Genomic DNA, 12395 nt, shown 5'->3' with positions numbered 1-12395 from the left:
CTTTCCTTGTGGAGTTTGTGTCTTTCAGATCAATGTTTTAAATGGTTCTTTATTTTCTTCAGATTGTACCCCTAACTATGTTCTCATCTACAGTGTTAACAGGAGTAGGGGGAAGCTAATTTGGCAGAGATTAAATTATCTACTCAGCCATAACACACAAGCCAAAGTATTATCTCATACAAGCCCCATATCATTTTCAGCAAGACTCAATTTACATACAAACCAGCTACACTATTGAATCCATAAATCAGAATCAGTCTAGAATTTCCCAGCTATAGACTGTTCACCGCTTATTCATTTTTCTCCTTTTGCAGTAAAGGGACAGTGTTGAACAAGCCTCTGTATTTCACATGAACCTCAATACTATGAATTGAGTCACTTCAGTTCAAAAGGAATTTTAGTCAATGTGAAATGATAACTAGATCTCCCCAGTCCCATGGACGGTACATCCCAAAAAGGTACTACGGGGCCTCCCTCGGCACAAGAGAAAACACCACACAAGGCATGTCCAGCCAATTATTTGAAATAGCTTAAAACAAATGTTCAAATGAGCAGGACATGCAAGGGGCATCAGTAGTTTTTACAGGTTGAGAATTATAAAAACTTGACCACACACATTTGACAGAGCATCATATTCAACAGCCCCTGTGGAATAGTCTTTAAGGCCACTTTACAGCAAAAACATACAAAAGAATCTAAGCATCGGGGAAAAAGTGGTGCTGGAAAATATAAAAAGAAAAGTCTCCATTACCTAATTTACATATTATGAGAGCTGTAACACAGTTGTGAAATCACAAAACCATGTCCATAATAACTAGTCAGGAAGAATAGAAACAGATGGCCTATTCTCTATATTTAAAACACATCTTATGTAAAAAAAATCAACATTTTATGTCTGGTTTTTCTGATGGGCACAGGGACAGTTCCATCTGGGGACCATCTCCAAGACAAAGAGGCAGCCCAAAGCACAAGGCCAGGGCGTGTAACCCCAATCTGTGCAGTCAGTCCCTCTAGTTTGATCACCAGCGGCGGTAATTCGACCCTCTGTTGGGTGGTACACGTTGACGCATCGTCGGCATGTTGCGGTATTTTGATAGGATGCTCTGGCTCTTCCTGAACACTGGCCTCTGAGAGAAGGGACGTGGCACAACGCCTCCCTATAAAAAGGAGGAAGAAATTATTTCAGCCAGACTAGTCAGAAATGCAGTCTTTCAGTGACATACAGCTTAATCCACCTGACACCACCACATATATTTTTAAAAGGCCAAGGAGGCCCACAACACGGTCCGTGGGCTAAGATAAGTCATACTGACCATAAATTATAAGAGCTGGGGGAAAAAAAGAAGCTTCATACCATGAGTGGCTTCCTAAAGGGACCAGGCAGATCAGGGCCTGGCTTTCTCTGGGGAGGAGGACCTGGTTTATGATTTGGGCTGCTGGGACAGAAGCTGGGTCTCTGTGGGACATAAGAGTAAAGCATGTGCATATATGGTGGAATGGCGTTGATCAAGAAATGGAATTGCTCACTGAGGTTTCCAAAATGATGGGAGGCAACATTCAAGGTATTGGCATCCCTTGACAGTTTACGCTCATTACAGTAAGCATGTTAGCACTCCCAACACTAAAGCTATGAACATTCCGTTTTCTAATAGCCCAGTCAAAACCAGGAAGTGCTCCTCACCTGAGGTGGTCTTGGATTCCTGAAGGGTCTTTCAGGCGTGTGGTTCTCCTGTGGCTTGTCCGTTTGCCTAAAATGTGAAACAAGACAAAGTGAATTATCTGGCTAAATAATCCTGACTGAAACTACAGTTATTGCTGTGTGAAGCCACATCCATTGTTCTGCATCATACCATGTAACCCATAACCACAAAGATTTTACACCAACAAAATGGTTCCAGTTATATTCCATTCATAACAATATATTCACTTTACATCAACTCTTTCACAATAATTCTCATCCAGTTTCTTATATCTAAATTGGCGGATTACCTTTCTGCATATCTCCAGTCTCTTGGAGAAGGGGAAGGACTGGAGTCATGAATTTTAGAGAAGCGTTCATTCAGCGTAAGTTGTTCATCTGAATTGTAATAGGGCTCTGAAAAGTCAGGTGAGAGTGAGTAAGAGAAGTCGCATTCTCACAATGATTCATGAATTATCTTAATTCACCAAGAGACGTCACATTCCTGTCGAGGGGCATCAAACAAGCTGTTAGCCAACAGACATGACTAAACAAAATGTCACAGTTCACTTACCTGTTTTGTTCTGTGGTGGTCTACTTCTATCCCTTGGGGGGCTGTCCTTTGAGCTGGAGTTTGTCTCAGGCGCTTGCCACTGGGACACGACGACTAGGTCACGAGCCAACCGTCGGTCTATAGAGGAAGAGCTGGAGAGAGACCAGCCGAGGTAGAGGATGACAAGAGATGAGCATCCTATTCAGTACAGCCTGAGAGGCCAGGTTTGGTAGGCAGTCATGCAGAACATTATTACTAGTAGCCTCATCACCAGATGTTGCCCCGTAAGGGACAATTCCGTCAGTCTAAGTAATGCCCTGAAAAGTTGAAATGGTGTCATTCTGTAGAACAAAAAAATGTAATATGTAAAAACAGACTAGAACAGATATTGGGGGACATGGAATGACAGGAAGTTACATGGCGGATGAAGGGAGTTAAAGGGCATGCGGCTAAAGATTAATCTATAATCACTGAGAGTGGAATAATGGTCATAATAAAAGCTGATCGTCACTCGGGTACTTACAAAGAGCATGTAATGTCCATGGTTTCCTAACGCTGTTTTTCAATGAACCCTTCACCGAGTGAAAAGTGACGTGTATGAAGTGGACAAGTGATGCTGATCGCTTTGATGACCTGGTCTCTTGGGGTCCACATTTTTACTTGAAGTTAAGTTCAAAGGCTGTCAATCCTCTCCAGCTCATTACTATTAAAATAATGAGGGGGAACAGGAGATTAAAGTATCTAATTAGTTCAGCGAAACGAGCCATTCGTCTATGATCAGTGATCTTCAGTTGATCCTTACTTCTCTTCGTTAAGTTCAGTCTCACTTTCCAAATCGCAACTCTCCTGCAATCATTGGACATTCAATTTCAAAAGGGTATGGTGTTGTGATCTTGCTCTCCTGTCTGGTACAAGCAGTGTGATCAATTCAACTCGAGATCGTCCGGCTTCGGTCAGAATTCAGCAGTACGCTTCAATAAACGAGCAATCTACAGAGCACGGTGTGAAGGAGCTTGCACTTTGTAGGAATGGATCCCATTGTGTACGTGTAGACATCCAATTGTACTTGTAATGCCACCATCCTCTGAAAAATTGCTGCGATGAGATTCAGTGTACTGTACAAAACAGTTTCCCACTGCATATGTTCTGCATAGATGCAGATTTGATGTATTCTTTCATGCAGGAAAAGTCCACTGTTCACTGGCTTAGCCAGGTTCCGTATGATGTTAATGTACAGAGGTGTGGTCCATTATCGCTTCGTTTGTTTCTTGTAGGTCTATTGTGCATTTAATGAGTAATGATTCTAAATCACTTTTTAAATAGTGAGTCAACTGCATGGCTGCATTCTGTCTCTAAGAAATACAAGTAGTATTGTATGCATCTATGTATTACCAGAGCATAAAAAGGGGCCAACAGTTCAGGAACAGCAGCACACGTTGACCTCATCTTTGGACCACTGAGTAAATATTGATATGGAGATTCCTCAGTGGTAGTGTCCTCTCCTCTTGATGCTGTACATCCTCAGAGCTTCTGCCACCTGTTGTCAGTGACAGTGTACTATCCCCAAAAGTCCTCTGGATGGCAACTTCAAGGAAGCTGCTGCATATTACAATTCCATTTGAATGTTATTGCTCAAACTGACTTCCTGCGGGCCAAATATCCCTTTGTCAACTGGCAGATCGTGTAACCCGAATTAGTATGACAGCTGTCCGTTTCAGAGTCTCCTCCTATATAGGTCACTGCTCATCCAGGGTAAGAAAAGCATCTCCTTTCCTACGAGTCATGTTGGTGTGCAACGACTGTGGCATTTCAGCGGATTTAAGGGTATGGTCTTGTCCGCAGTCCTCTTCACAGATGGACTCTTCTGAACTTCTGTTCTGTCTGGGGGGGGGGGGGGGGGGGCTTGCTGCGTGAGTAAGTTTCTTCAACTCTTCCACTTGGTCAGAGAGGGACAGCATCACTCTAGCTTCAGACCCCAATAGCATCACAGAGGAACAGGCCTCCCATCAATACATATGGATATGGCTTTTCTAGCATCTTTCAATCACATCTGACATTAACGAACAGGCTGATATTAATTCAACTTTGAATGACTGGCACCCAGAAGAAAGAAAAAACACTTGTGAATTATTCTGTTCCCTGCCAGCACACTTGAAAGTGCAACCCCAGGACTTTGGACATTTGATTTCAAAACGGAACGGATTCAGGACATCGCCGTAACTCCATTTCCTCCAAACATCATCACGCCCCAGCTCCCAGAGTGAGAAGGAAGATACCGTACCTGTGTGTGCTCAAGGCGCGCTGAGAGTCCACATGTTCCTTGTGTGACTCAGAGTTCCTGGAAGACTTGGCAGGTGACTGATGAGGTATGGGCCTCTTCCTCAGCGGCTCAGCCGTTGCTTGGAAACGCTCCTGCCGAAGAGCGAACTTGGATTGTGCATTTTCTCTGGACGCAAGCGGAAATTCCTCTTCATGGTTCTTGATATCGGCTCCTCTGGGTCGAAGTGGAGGTGCTTTGAGCCGCATCACCGACTCCGCTCTAATTTTACGCCCCTTCATCAAGCGACTCTTGTCCATGAGAGACAAGGGACGGCCGCCAAATCCCCTAGAGAAGTATTGTGGGATCTCTCTCCGAGGGCACTTTGGATGACCATGCTCCAGACCAAGGCCTGGTCCGCACTCCTGGAAATCCCGCTTGTGAGGTTGTCCACTTGGTCTTCCCTGCGGGCTGTTCTGGTAGAAAGAAGATGAAACGCCTTTCCATGCGGGGGATCTGTGGGGAGGGTGGTGAGAGCTGCCTTCCTGTGCCCACTCAGCGCTGCGGCGTCCGCTGCCCTCCCTCTCCCTTCCCACCACTCCATGCTGTTGCCTGGGATCTCGCTCAGCAGACCACCTGCACATCCATCACAAACAATACAACAAATGATTACATTGGAAGATCCATTATCGGGTGAAGCAGGAAACGGAGGTTTAGCGGTTCTTTATGGTGCCCCTTCACTTTAATGCCATGATACAGGTAAGCGTAAAACCTTCAGTGAGCATATACAAACTCTTTCCAGTGGCAGGCGCATTAACACCAGATCACCGAATTTTACAGTTTATTAGCATTGTAACACTGAACGATAATTTTGACCTCTGTGGTGTAGAGGACTACGTGAGGTTACACTTTCTCTCCATTTATTTTACCCAGCCCATACTGCCTCTTCACTCCTGTACCTCTCTGGATATGGGCCTCTGCCATGAAACTCCCGTGGATTTTTCTGGGTGGTGCCAGAAGGTCCACGTTCACTATTGTGTGGGTGGGGAAAGGGCCCTGGCCCATTCCAGCGCTTCCCCCCACGACCTGGGCCCTCAAACAACCTCTTCCCGGGGCTATGGTGCGGCCGGGCACCCCAGCTCCTATCCTCTTCATGGGAAGGACCTGGGTGCTTGTGGGTGCCCATGAAGGAACTGTGGGGGGATGGTGAGGGTGGTGGCCTCCTGTCAGGGGGTTGGCTATGGTAATGGTGTGGTGAGGGTGATCTGTGACCTGGGTGTTGTCCATGGATAGGTGCTCCCCTCTGGCCCTGGTGCCATTGTGCAGGACTGTGTGGGGAGGACCTATGCTGGGCTTGGGGAGGACCGTTTGGCCTGGATGGGGGTGCCCTCCTGTGGCCATGATGGGGCTCCGATTGAGGGGGACATGTGTTGAAGGAATCCTGGTTTTGGGACCTCCACTGATTGAATTGTCGCTCCCGCCGTTCTCCTATCAGTGTGGGAGTTTTGGCAAAGTGAGCGTGTCCTCTGCCTCTGGAATCTCTCCAGCTTGGAGGGGCCTTTCCTGGGTGGCCCCGGAATCCTCTCTGACTCCTGAGTTGAGGGCTGTAATGCTCTTCGTGTGGCATGTTGTAGCCATCCGAGTAGGACCTGTTGAATAACAAAACGGTCTTAAGAATCCATCCACACAATTCATGTTCTTTTATCATTAGCCACGTCTACACTTAAAATAGTGTTACTTAACCTTCTCATACATGACTTCCAAACATCTAACGGTCGCCCCAGCGTGAGATGTTTAATGCACGTGATGTCAGAATGCACTCACTGTATGTATTTTTGAAGTTTGAATTGAGGCGTGTTCCCACCTCATTGATTCACATAGAAGTAGCCTATTTCAGCGCTGCAGACAATTTACGTTTGAGGATTTATCGAGACGGACAAACTTCTCTCTTCGAGGAGAGCCCACGCACTTCAATATGTTTGCGCAGATCAAGTATGGAGATAGTTGCACAAATTTGAACATTTTCTGGCTGACGCTCGCATTGCCTTGTTTTCCATACAAAGAATAACTTTGGACATCAACAAGTTCCTTATTTTCTGTATATCGTGGTGTCGTTTCTACTGTAGGCGCATACATTATGCACCAAACATGCATAGTGTATTTACAGTTTTATTCACGTTTTCAAGTACTGGTTAAAAATACATTCCGATTATTGCATAGATTGTAATGGACAACTACGGAGGTGTGAAAAATACTTTTTAAAAGGTTGTACTGATTATAATGAGTGGCGCCATGTTTGTTGACATTATACAATGCATTCTGGGTGTCAGACCAAAGACGTTATAATGCGGTGAAGGAATGGTTCACACATCTTTCGGGTAAACCTCCAGAAGTGAATGATTGTAGGTGACACAGCCCCTTCAACATGCATACTATAAACAGACCTAACTCCTCCAATTATTTTTGGTTGATGTGAAAAAAAAACTATGGTGGCACGCACAAACTACGTCGGATTACTTTCGATTTCTAGAAAGTGTTTTACTCAATTATTTATTTCAGTGGTGAGCTCACCTGTGATGTGATTAATTTGAAATAGTAATTGCTATTAGCTAATTCATATTGTATTGGGAAGGCAGGCAACCTAGTGGTTAGAGCGTTGGAATTGTACCCGAAAGGTTGCAAGATCGAATCCCCGAGCTGACAAGGTAAAAAAAAAAATTGTTCTGCCCCTAAGCAAGGCAGTTAACCCACTGTTCCTAGGCTGTCATTGAAGATAAGAATTTGTTCTTAACTTCACTAGGGGGCACTGTCTTCCCTTTCGGATGAAAATTTTGCCCAAAGTAAACTATGGATATGCATATAATTGGTAGATTTGGATAGAAAACACAAGTTTCCAAAACTGTTAAAATAATGTCTGTCAGTATAACAGAACTGATTTGGCAGGCGAAAACCTGAGAAAAATCCATCCAGGAAGTGGGATTTTTTTTATATTTGTAGTTTTCTATTGAATGCCATTACAGTATCCATTGACTTAGGACTCAAATTGCACTTCCTATGGCTTCCACTGGATGTTAACAGTCTTTAGAATTTGTTTCAGGCTTGTATTCTGAAAACTGAGGGAGTATGACCTCTCTGAATGAGTGGACACTACAGTGTCCCAGAGCTTTTTCATGCGCCCGACCAAGAGCGCGCCTTTCTTGTTTACCTTTTATATTGACGACGTTATTGTCCGGTTGAAATATTATTGATTATTTTGACTAAAAACAACCTGAAGACTGATTATAAATATCGTTTGACATGTTTCTACGAACTTTACGGATACTATTTGGATTTTTCGTCTGCCTGTTGTGACTGCATTTGAGCCTGTGGATTGCTGAACAAAACAAGGTTTTTGGATATAAACATGGACTTTATCGAACAAAACTAACATTTATTGAGTAAATGGGAGTCTTGTGAGTGCAACCATATGAAGATCAAAGGTAAGTGATTCATTTTATCACTATTTCTGACTTGTAACTCCTCTACTTGGCTGGTTACTGTTTGCAATGATTTGTCTGCTGGGCGCTGTTCTCAAATAATCGCATGCTATGCTTTCCCCGTAAAGCCTTTTTGAAATCTGACACAGTGGTTGGATTAACAAGAAGTTCATCTTTAAACCCATGTATAACACTTGTATGGTTTATGAATTTTTATAATGAGTTTTTCTGTTTTTGAATTTGGCTAGCGCTAGCGTCCCACATACGCTAGTGAGGTTAACTGACTTGCCTAGTTAAATAATGGTAAAATTAAAAAAAAATAGTAGTTTGTCTGCAGAGAGTTTATGTTACCGCTTATGTTATGTCAATCTTTCCTCAGGTAGCACTACGACAAATGCAGCCTACATTTTCCGGTTAAGATGATTGTGTTATGCTGCAGCTACTTCTGTGAATGTCTGAACATTGCATCCAAAAATAAACTGGTCACATTCTTGACATAACTTTGTAGGGACTGTGTTTGTGAAAAATGTCTATGAAAAAAATAGTGTGGCCAGCTCAAATGCTGATTGTTGCGTTCTAAACAAGTGTTCTAATCGTAACGGTTTGAGCGTAAACTGCAGGGACCACTGTAGAATGATCACACCCGTTTTTTGTTGTTATGTGTGAAAAGGTTAAAACAAAATAAGTTAGTTTACTATTAGACTAAACCTTGTTTGTTGCAATATAACTAATATTCTGCAAATACCTGGGCTTGAACCGAGGAGGTCCGGAGTGATGTCTGACCATCTTTGGCATACACGGAATAATCTGTAGAAAGGAAACGTACTTGCATTGACAGAAGTTACAGCGAGTTTTAAACATTAAAGCCTAGCTAGCGGACTTGGCGAAACTACAGGTAGCTAACGTTAACCAATTTACAGACTTAGTTACAACCAACACAAAGTTTTTAACCCCAGAGACGTAACATGGCAAGACTTCCAGGAACCCTTGCGAAGACGACCAGGGTTTGGGTTCGGCGTGAGACGACCTTTAGACCAAATTACGTATTTCTGCGTTTAGCCAGCCAACGTCGCCATGACACCTACAAGCGTGATCGGAGACTTTTATTGGATTAGCAGTTTCTGCCTATCTTCATACTCTGTCTTTGTTACGAACTACACCATCGAAGAAATAAGTAGCTCGCTAAATTAACAAGCTAAAGCACATCGACATATGCAGCCATTTTAAAAAGGCAAACATGTTAGGAAGTAGTTGCTTGCTAGGTACATGGGTGTCAGAACAATGCGACTAACTTAGTTGTAGTAACAGTTACTATAAAAAGTAGCTAGTTGCTAGCAGTGCAGCCTAACTATGGGGAAAATGTGGGATAACGTTGACTAAACGCAGCGTGCCAAACAACCTCGACTAGCTAGCTAAAAAGTTGTTCGCTTGTTAGCATTGGCCAGATATCACTAACGGGTTACCTAGCAATCTTTTAAACGATATAGCTAGACAAGTCTCACCAAACGCAAGTCGATCGCGCTTGTTAGCAAACGTTAGTTAGCATCTAGCTAAATAACCAACATGGTGCAGTTGAAATTATTTGGTTATTTGTACACTAAACTGGCTAGTCTAACGTAATGGTGTAGCTATTGTTGGCTAGCTAACGCGTTAAACTCCCCAAATCTGTGCTGATGTTAGCTATGCCGCTTAGAAAGGTGACCTATTCTTGGATACATCCACATACGACGAGTTGTTTTTAAATGGGACCTTACAATAAAAACCAAATGAATAATAGCAATAACTTACCTTTCAGTTTGTGTTGAAATGACGTTACTTTCAATCGCCTTCGTTCTGCAGTCTGGTCCGTCGAATCTGTCCGGTACAGGGAGGGCAAAGATTTTCTAAACCAAAGATAGACCAACTAAACCAAATATAGACCACAGCCTTTCGTTTCAAAGGGAACAAATGACCCAAAGTGGGCAGAACAAGCATCTAGCGAGATCCTATTGGCGCGTTCTAGCGTCATCGGCATATTTCCGTTAAGGAACGCCTACGTTGTGAAGTGCGCGTGTGTAATAACTCCAAACAACGCGATTTGTAAACAACTTTTGCAAAGGGTAAAATCTACAAACCTTAGTACACTCTGTTCATAATATACTAGTTTTGGGAACAGAAAACTGTATTGAGATGAAATGTTTCAGCAATGAGAGCATTTGCAGAATCTCGTTCCATCTTCTCGTACTGCCCACCTGTGGGGCTTCCTCTCACTACCATATTTGGTAGTGAGTGGAAACGCCTAGCGGATGCTTCACATTTAAACATCCAGTGAAATATCTGTCTCATTGTTCTATCTATGGGGAGGGTGTGCTGCTGCAAACACTTGAGCTGTCGCTCAGAGCCGTCTTCTTCTATGGTATTATGGCGGTCCCATGCCACCACCTTCTTCTTTTGGGGATTTGGTTGGGGGATCCATCCAACTTTTAGGTGCATACACCACCACCTACTGTACTGGTGTGTAAGGCCATTCACATTATATTATATTATTAGATACAACAATTCAAAATTGCAGTTAAGGAAAATTACCCTACCACCTATTAGCCCTCTCTAAAAACCCACCACTCATTCCACTACCACTCAACACCCCCTGCAGCTGTTCTGCAGTAAATCCTCTCAACCCAAAGTACTTCTCTGGCGCTGCCACTACAACCTCTATTTTCTGTGACTTTCGATTAATTTATGCAGTACAATTAACAACCATGGCTATAAACGCTAAAAAGCCCACCTTACTGAAGCACATATTCTTCCCATCACTCTCTTGCTGGTTACAAGGATCCCTCACCTTGTACTCATCTTCCTCTACCACTCTCATTGTAGGAAACTGGGAAAAACCGACATCATACAAAAGAGAAAAATACACGCACACACACAAAAATAACATCCCATTCCTTCAGTCACATTCCAATTCAAGTCACATCCCTACAAGGCTCAGGAGCCTGTGAGGGCAGAACATCCTTTGACAGGATTTCTTGCAATGCCTCGGCTGTAGCCCAAGATGTACTCTTAAGGAGCCTGCCAATACTCATTAAGGTCCAAGAATCCAATATACAGTGCATTCGGAAAGTATTCAGACCCCTTGACTTTTTCCACTTTGTTATATTACAGCCTCATTCTAAAATTGATACAATTATTTATTTAAATTGTAATTTATTATATATTTTTTTACAGACTAGTTTTAAAAAATTGTGAAAATGGACAAATTATCCAATAGATTATGATACATTTCAGGTAAGAAAAGTGGATGTGGCTTCCCGAGTGGCACAGCAGTCTAAGGCACCGCATTACAGTGCTTGAGGCATCACTACAGACCTGGGTTCGATCCCAGGCTGTGTCACAGCTGACCCATAAGGTGGCGCACAATTGGCTCAGCGTCGTCCGGGTTAGGGGAGGGTTTGACCGGCCGAGATTTCCTTGTCCCATCTCACTCTAGCGACTCCTTGTGGTGGGCCGGGTGCCTGCAAGCTGACTTCGGTTGCCAGCTGGACGGAATTTCCTTTGAGACGTTTGTGTGGCTGGCTTCTGGATTAAGTGAGCAGTGTGTCAAGAAGCAGGGCAGCTTGGTAGGGTCTGTTTCGGAGGATGCATGGCTCTCGACTTTCGTCTCTCCTGAGTCTGTTGCGGCGATGGGACAAGATTGGAACTACCAATTGGGTAGAAAAAGGGGTTAAAATAAATAAATAAAATTAATTTGGGTTTGGCTCATCATCATGAAGAGGAATAACTTTGTTTATTAGTCAGAAATAGCTGCAATGCCATGCTGGAGAGTGGTAACATTCAAATAAATCCCAACCCTTAAACGAAACGTAGGCTGAAAATAATTTGTATGTCATATCATAGGAAAAGACACCACATTCACATGGATTTGCACGAAGTGGCCAGTTCAGATTTGTCACTTAAAGCCTAAATATATCATACTTTGACTAAGACAATGACTTATTGACTTAAATCGTTATGCAACATTATGGGTAAGCTCTGGCCATCGTCTTTCAGCTCGAAAAAGTGTATTTTTACTGGTGTGGATGTTTATGATCCAGGACTGTGTCTTTAAGACATTGGCATTTAGTATTATTTTGGACATTTCATCTTCAGATTTCTATCAGTTTTTAAACCTCGCTGGACGCACCAGTTACACCAGTTACACCAGTTACACACAGTGACACCAGTTACACACCAGTGACACCAGTTACACACCAGTTACACAAGTTACATAACAAAACATCTGCATCAAAAAACTCACATTTTCAGATTTTTTGCATTGGATGCTTCTCAATCCAGCACACTTCCGCATCTGCGACATCCCGAAAATCTGTCCTCCCACAAAAACGTCTGAACAGTTTGACCTAGAAACTATTACCACTCTATGGAAAGGGCCAGTGTTGCCAACTCCTCAGT

The 12395-nt window shown here is 43.2% G+C and overlaps 1 protein-coding gene and 1 long non-coding RNA gene across 4 annotated transcripts; both read right to left on the bottom strand.

Annotated features, from left to right (window-relative positions):
* Nucleotides 1-31: 31 nt before the first annotated feature.
* LOC139537007 (protein piccolo-like) lies at nt 32-9890 on the bottom strand. Of its 3 annotated transcripts, none has more exons than XM_071337791.1 (9): nt 9753-9890; nt 8710-8771; nt 5418-6137; nt 4513-5124; nt 2253-2383; nt 1990-2095; nt 1682-1748; nt 1355-1456; nt 32-1157 (listed from the first exon to the last, which is right to left on the bottom strand). In XM_071337791.1, the coding sequence occupies exons 2-9, from the start codon at nt 8757-8759 to the stop codon at nt 1020-1022; spliced, it is 1926 nt and encodes a 641-aa protein (XP_071193892.1). In that variant the 5' UTR covers nt 8760-8771; nt 9753-9890; the 3' UTR covers nt 32-1019. The 3 variants fall into 3 exon arrangements, with proteins under 3 accessions (XP_071193892.1, XP_071193893.1, XP_071193895.1); XM_071337792.1 differs by having other exon boundaries at nt 5448-6137; XM_071337794.1 differs by lacking the exon at nt 8710-8771 and having other exon boundaries at nt 9753-9873.
* A 1203-nt stretch (nt 9891-11093) lies between these two features.
* On the bottom strand, nt 11094-12395 carry LOC139537006 (uncharacterized). The gene is made up of 2 exons (XR_011667447.1): nt 12241-12395; nt 11094-11643 (listed from the first exon to the last, which is right to left on the bottom strand). It is a non-coding gene; the product is annotated as an uncharacterized lncRNA (long non-coding RNA).

Source organism: Salvelinus alpinus, chromosome 13, assembly GCF_045679555.1.
Source record: "Salvelinus alpinus chromosome 13, SLU_Salpinus.1, whole genome shotgun sequence".
Classification (NCBI taxonomy): Eukaryota; Metazoa; Chordata; class Actinopteri; order Salmoniformes; family Salmonidae; genus Salvelinus; species Salvelinus alpinus.
The sequence above is the reverse complement of the archived record's forward strand: the minus strand, read 5'-3'. Positions and strand labels throughout refer to the sequence as shown.

Coding starts and splice junctions, on each gene's coding strand:
- LOC139537007 (XM_071337791.1), bottom strand. CDS start 8,759: ATGCCAAAGATGGTCAGACATCACTCCGGACCTCCTCGGTTCAAGCCC. Junction 6,138..8,709: donor CCTCCTCGGTTCAAGCCCAG/GTATTTGCAGAA, acceptor GTTATTCAACAG/GTCCTACTCGGATGGCTACA. Junction 2,384..4,512: donor CGCGCCTTGAGCACACACAG/GTACGGTATCTT, acceptor GTCTCTCTCCAG/CTCTTCCTCTATAGACCGAC.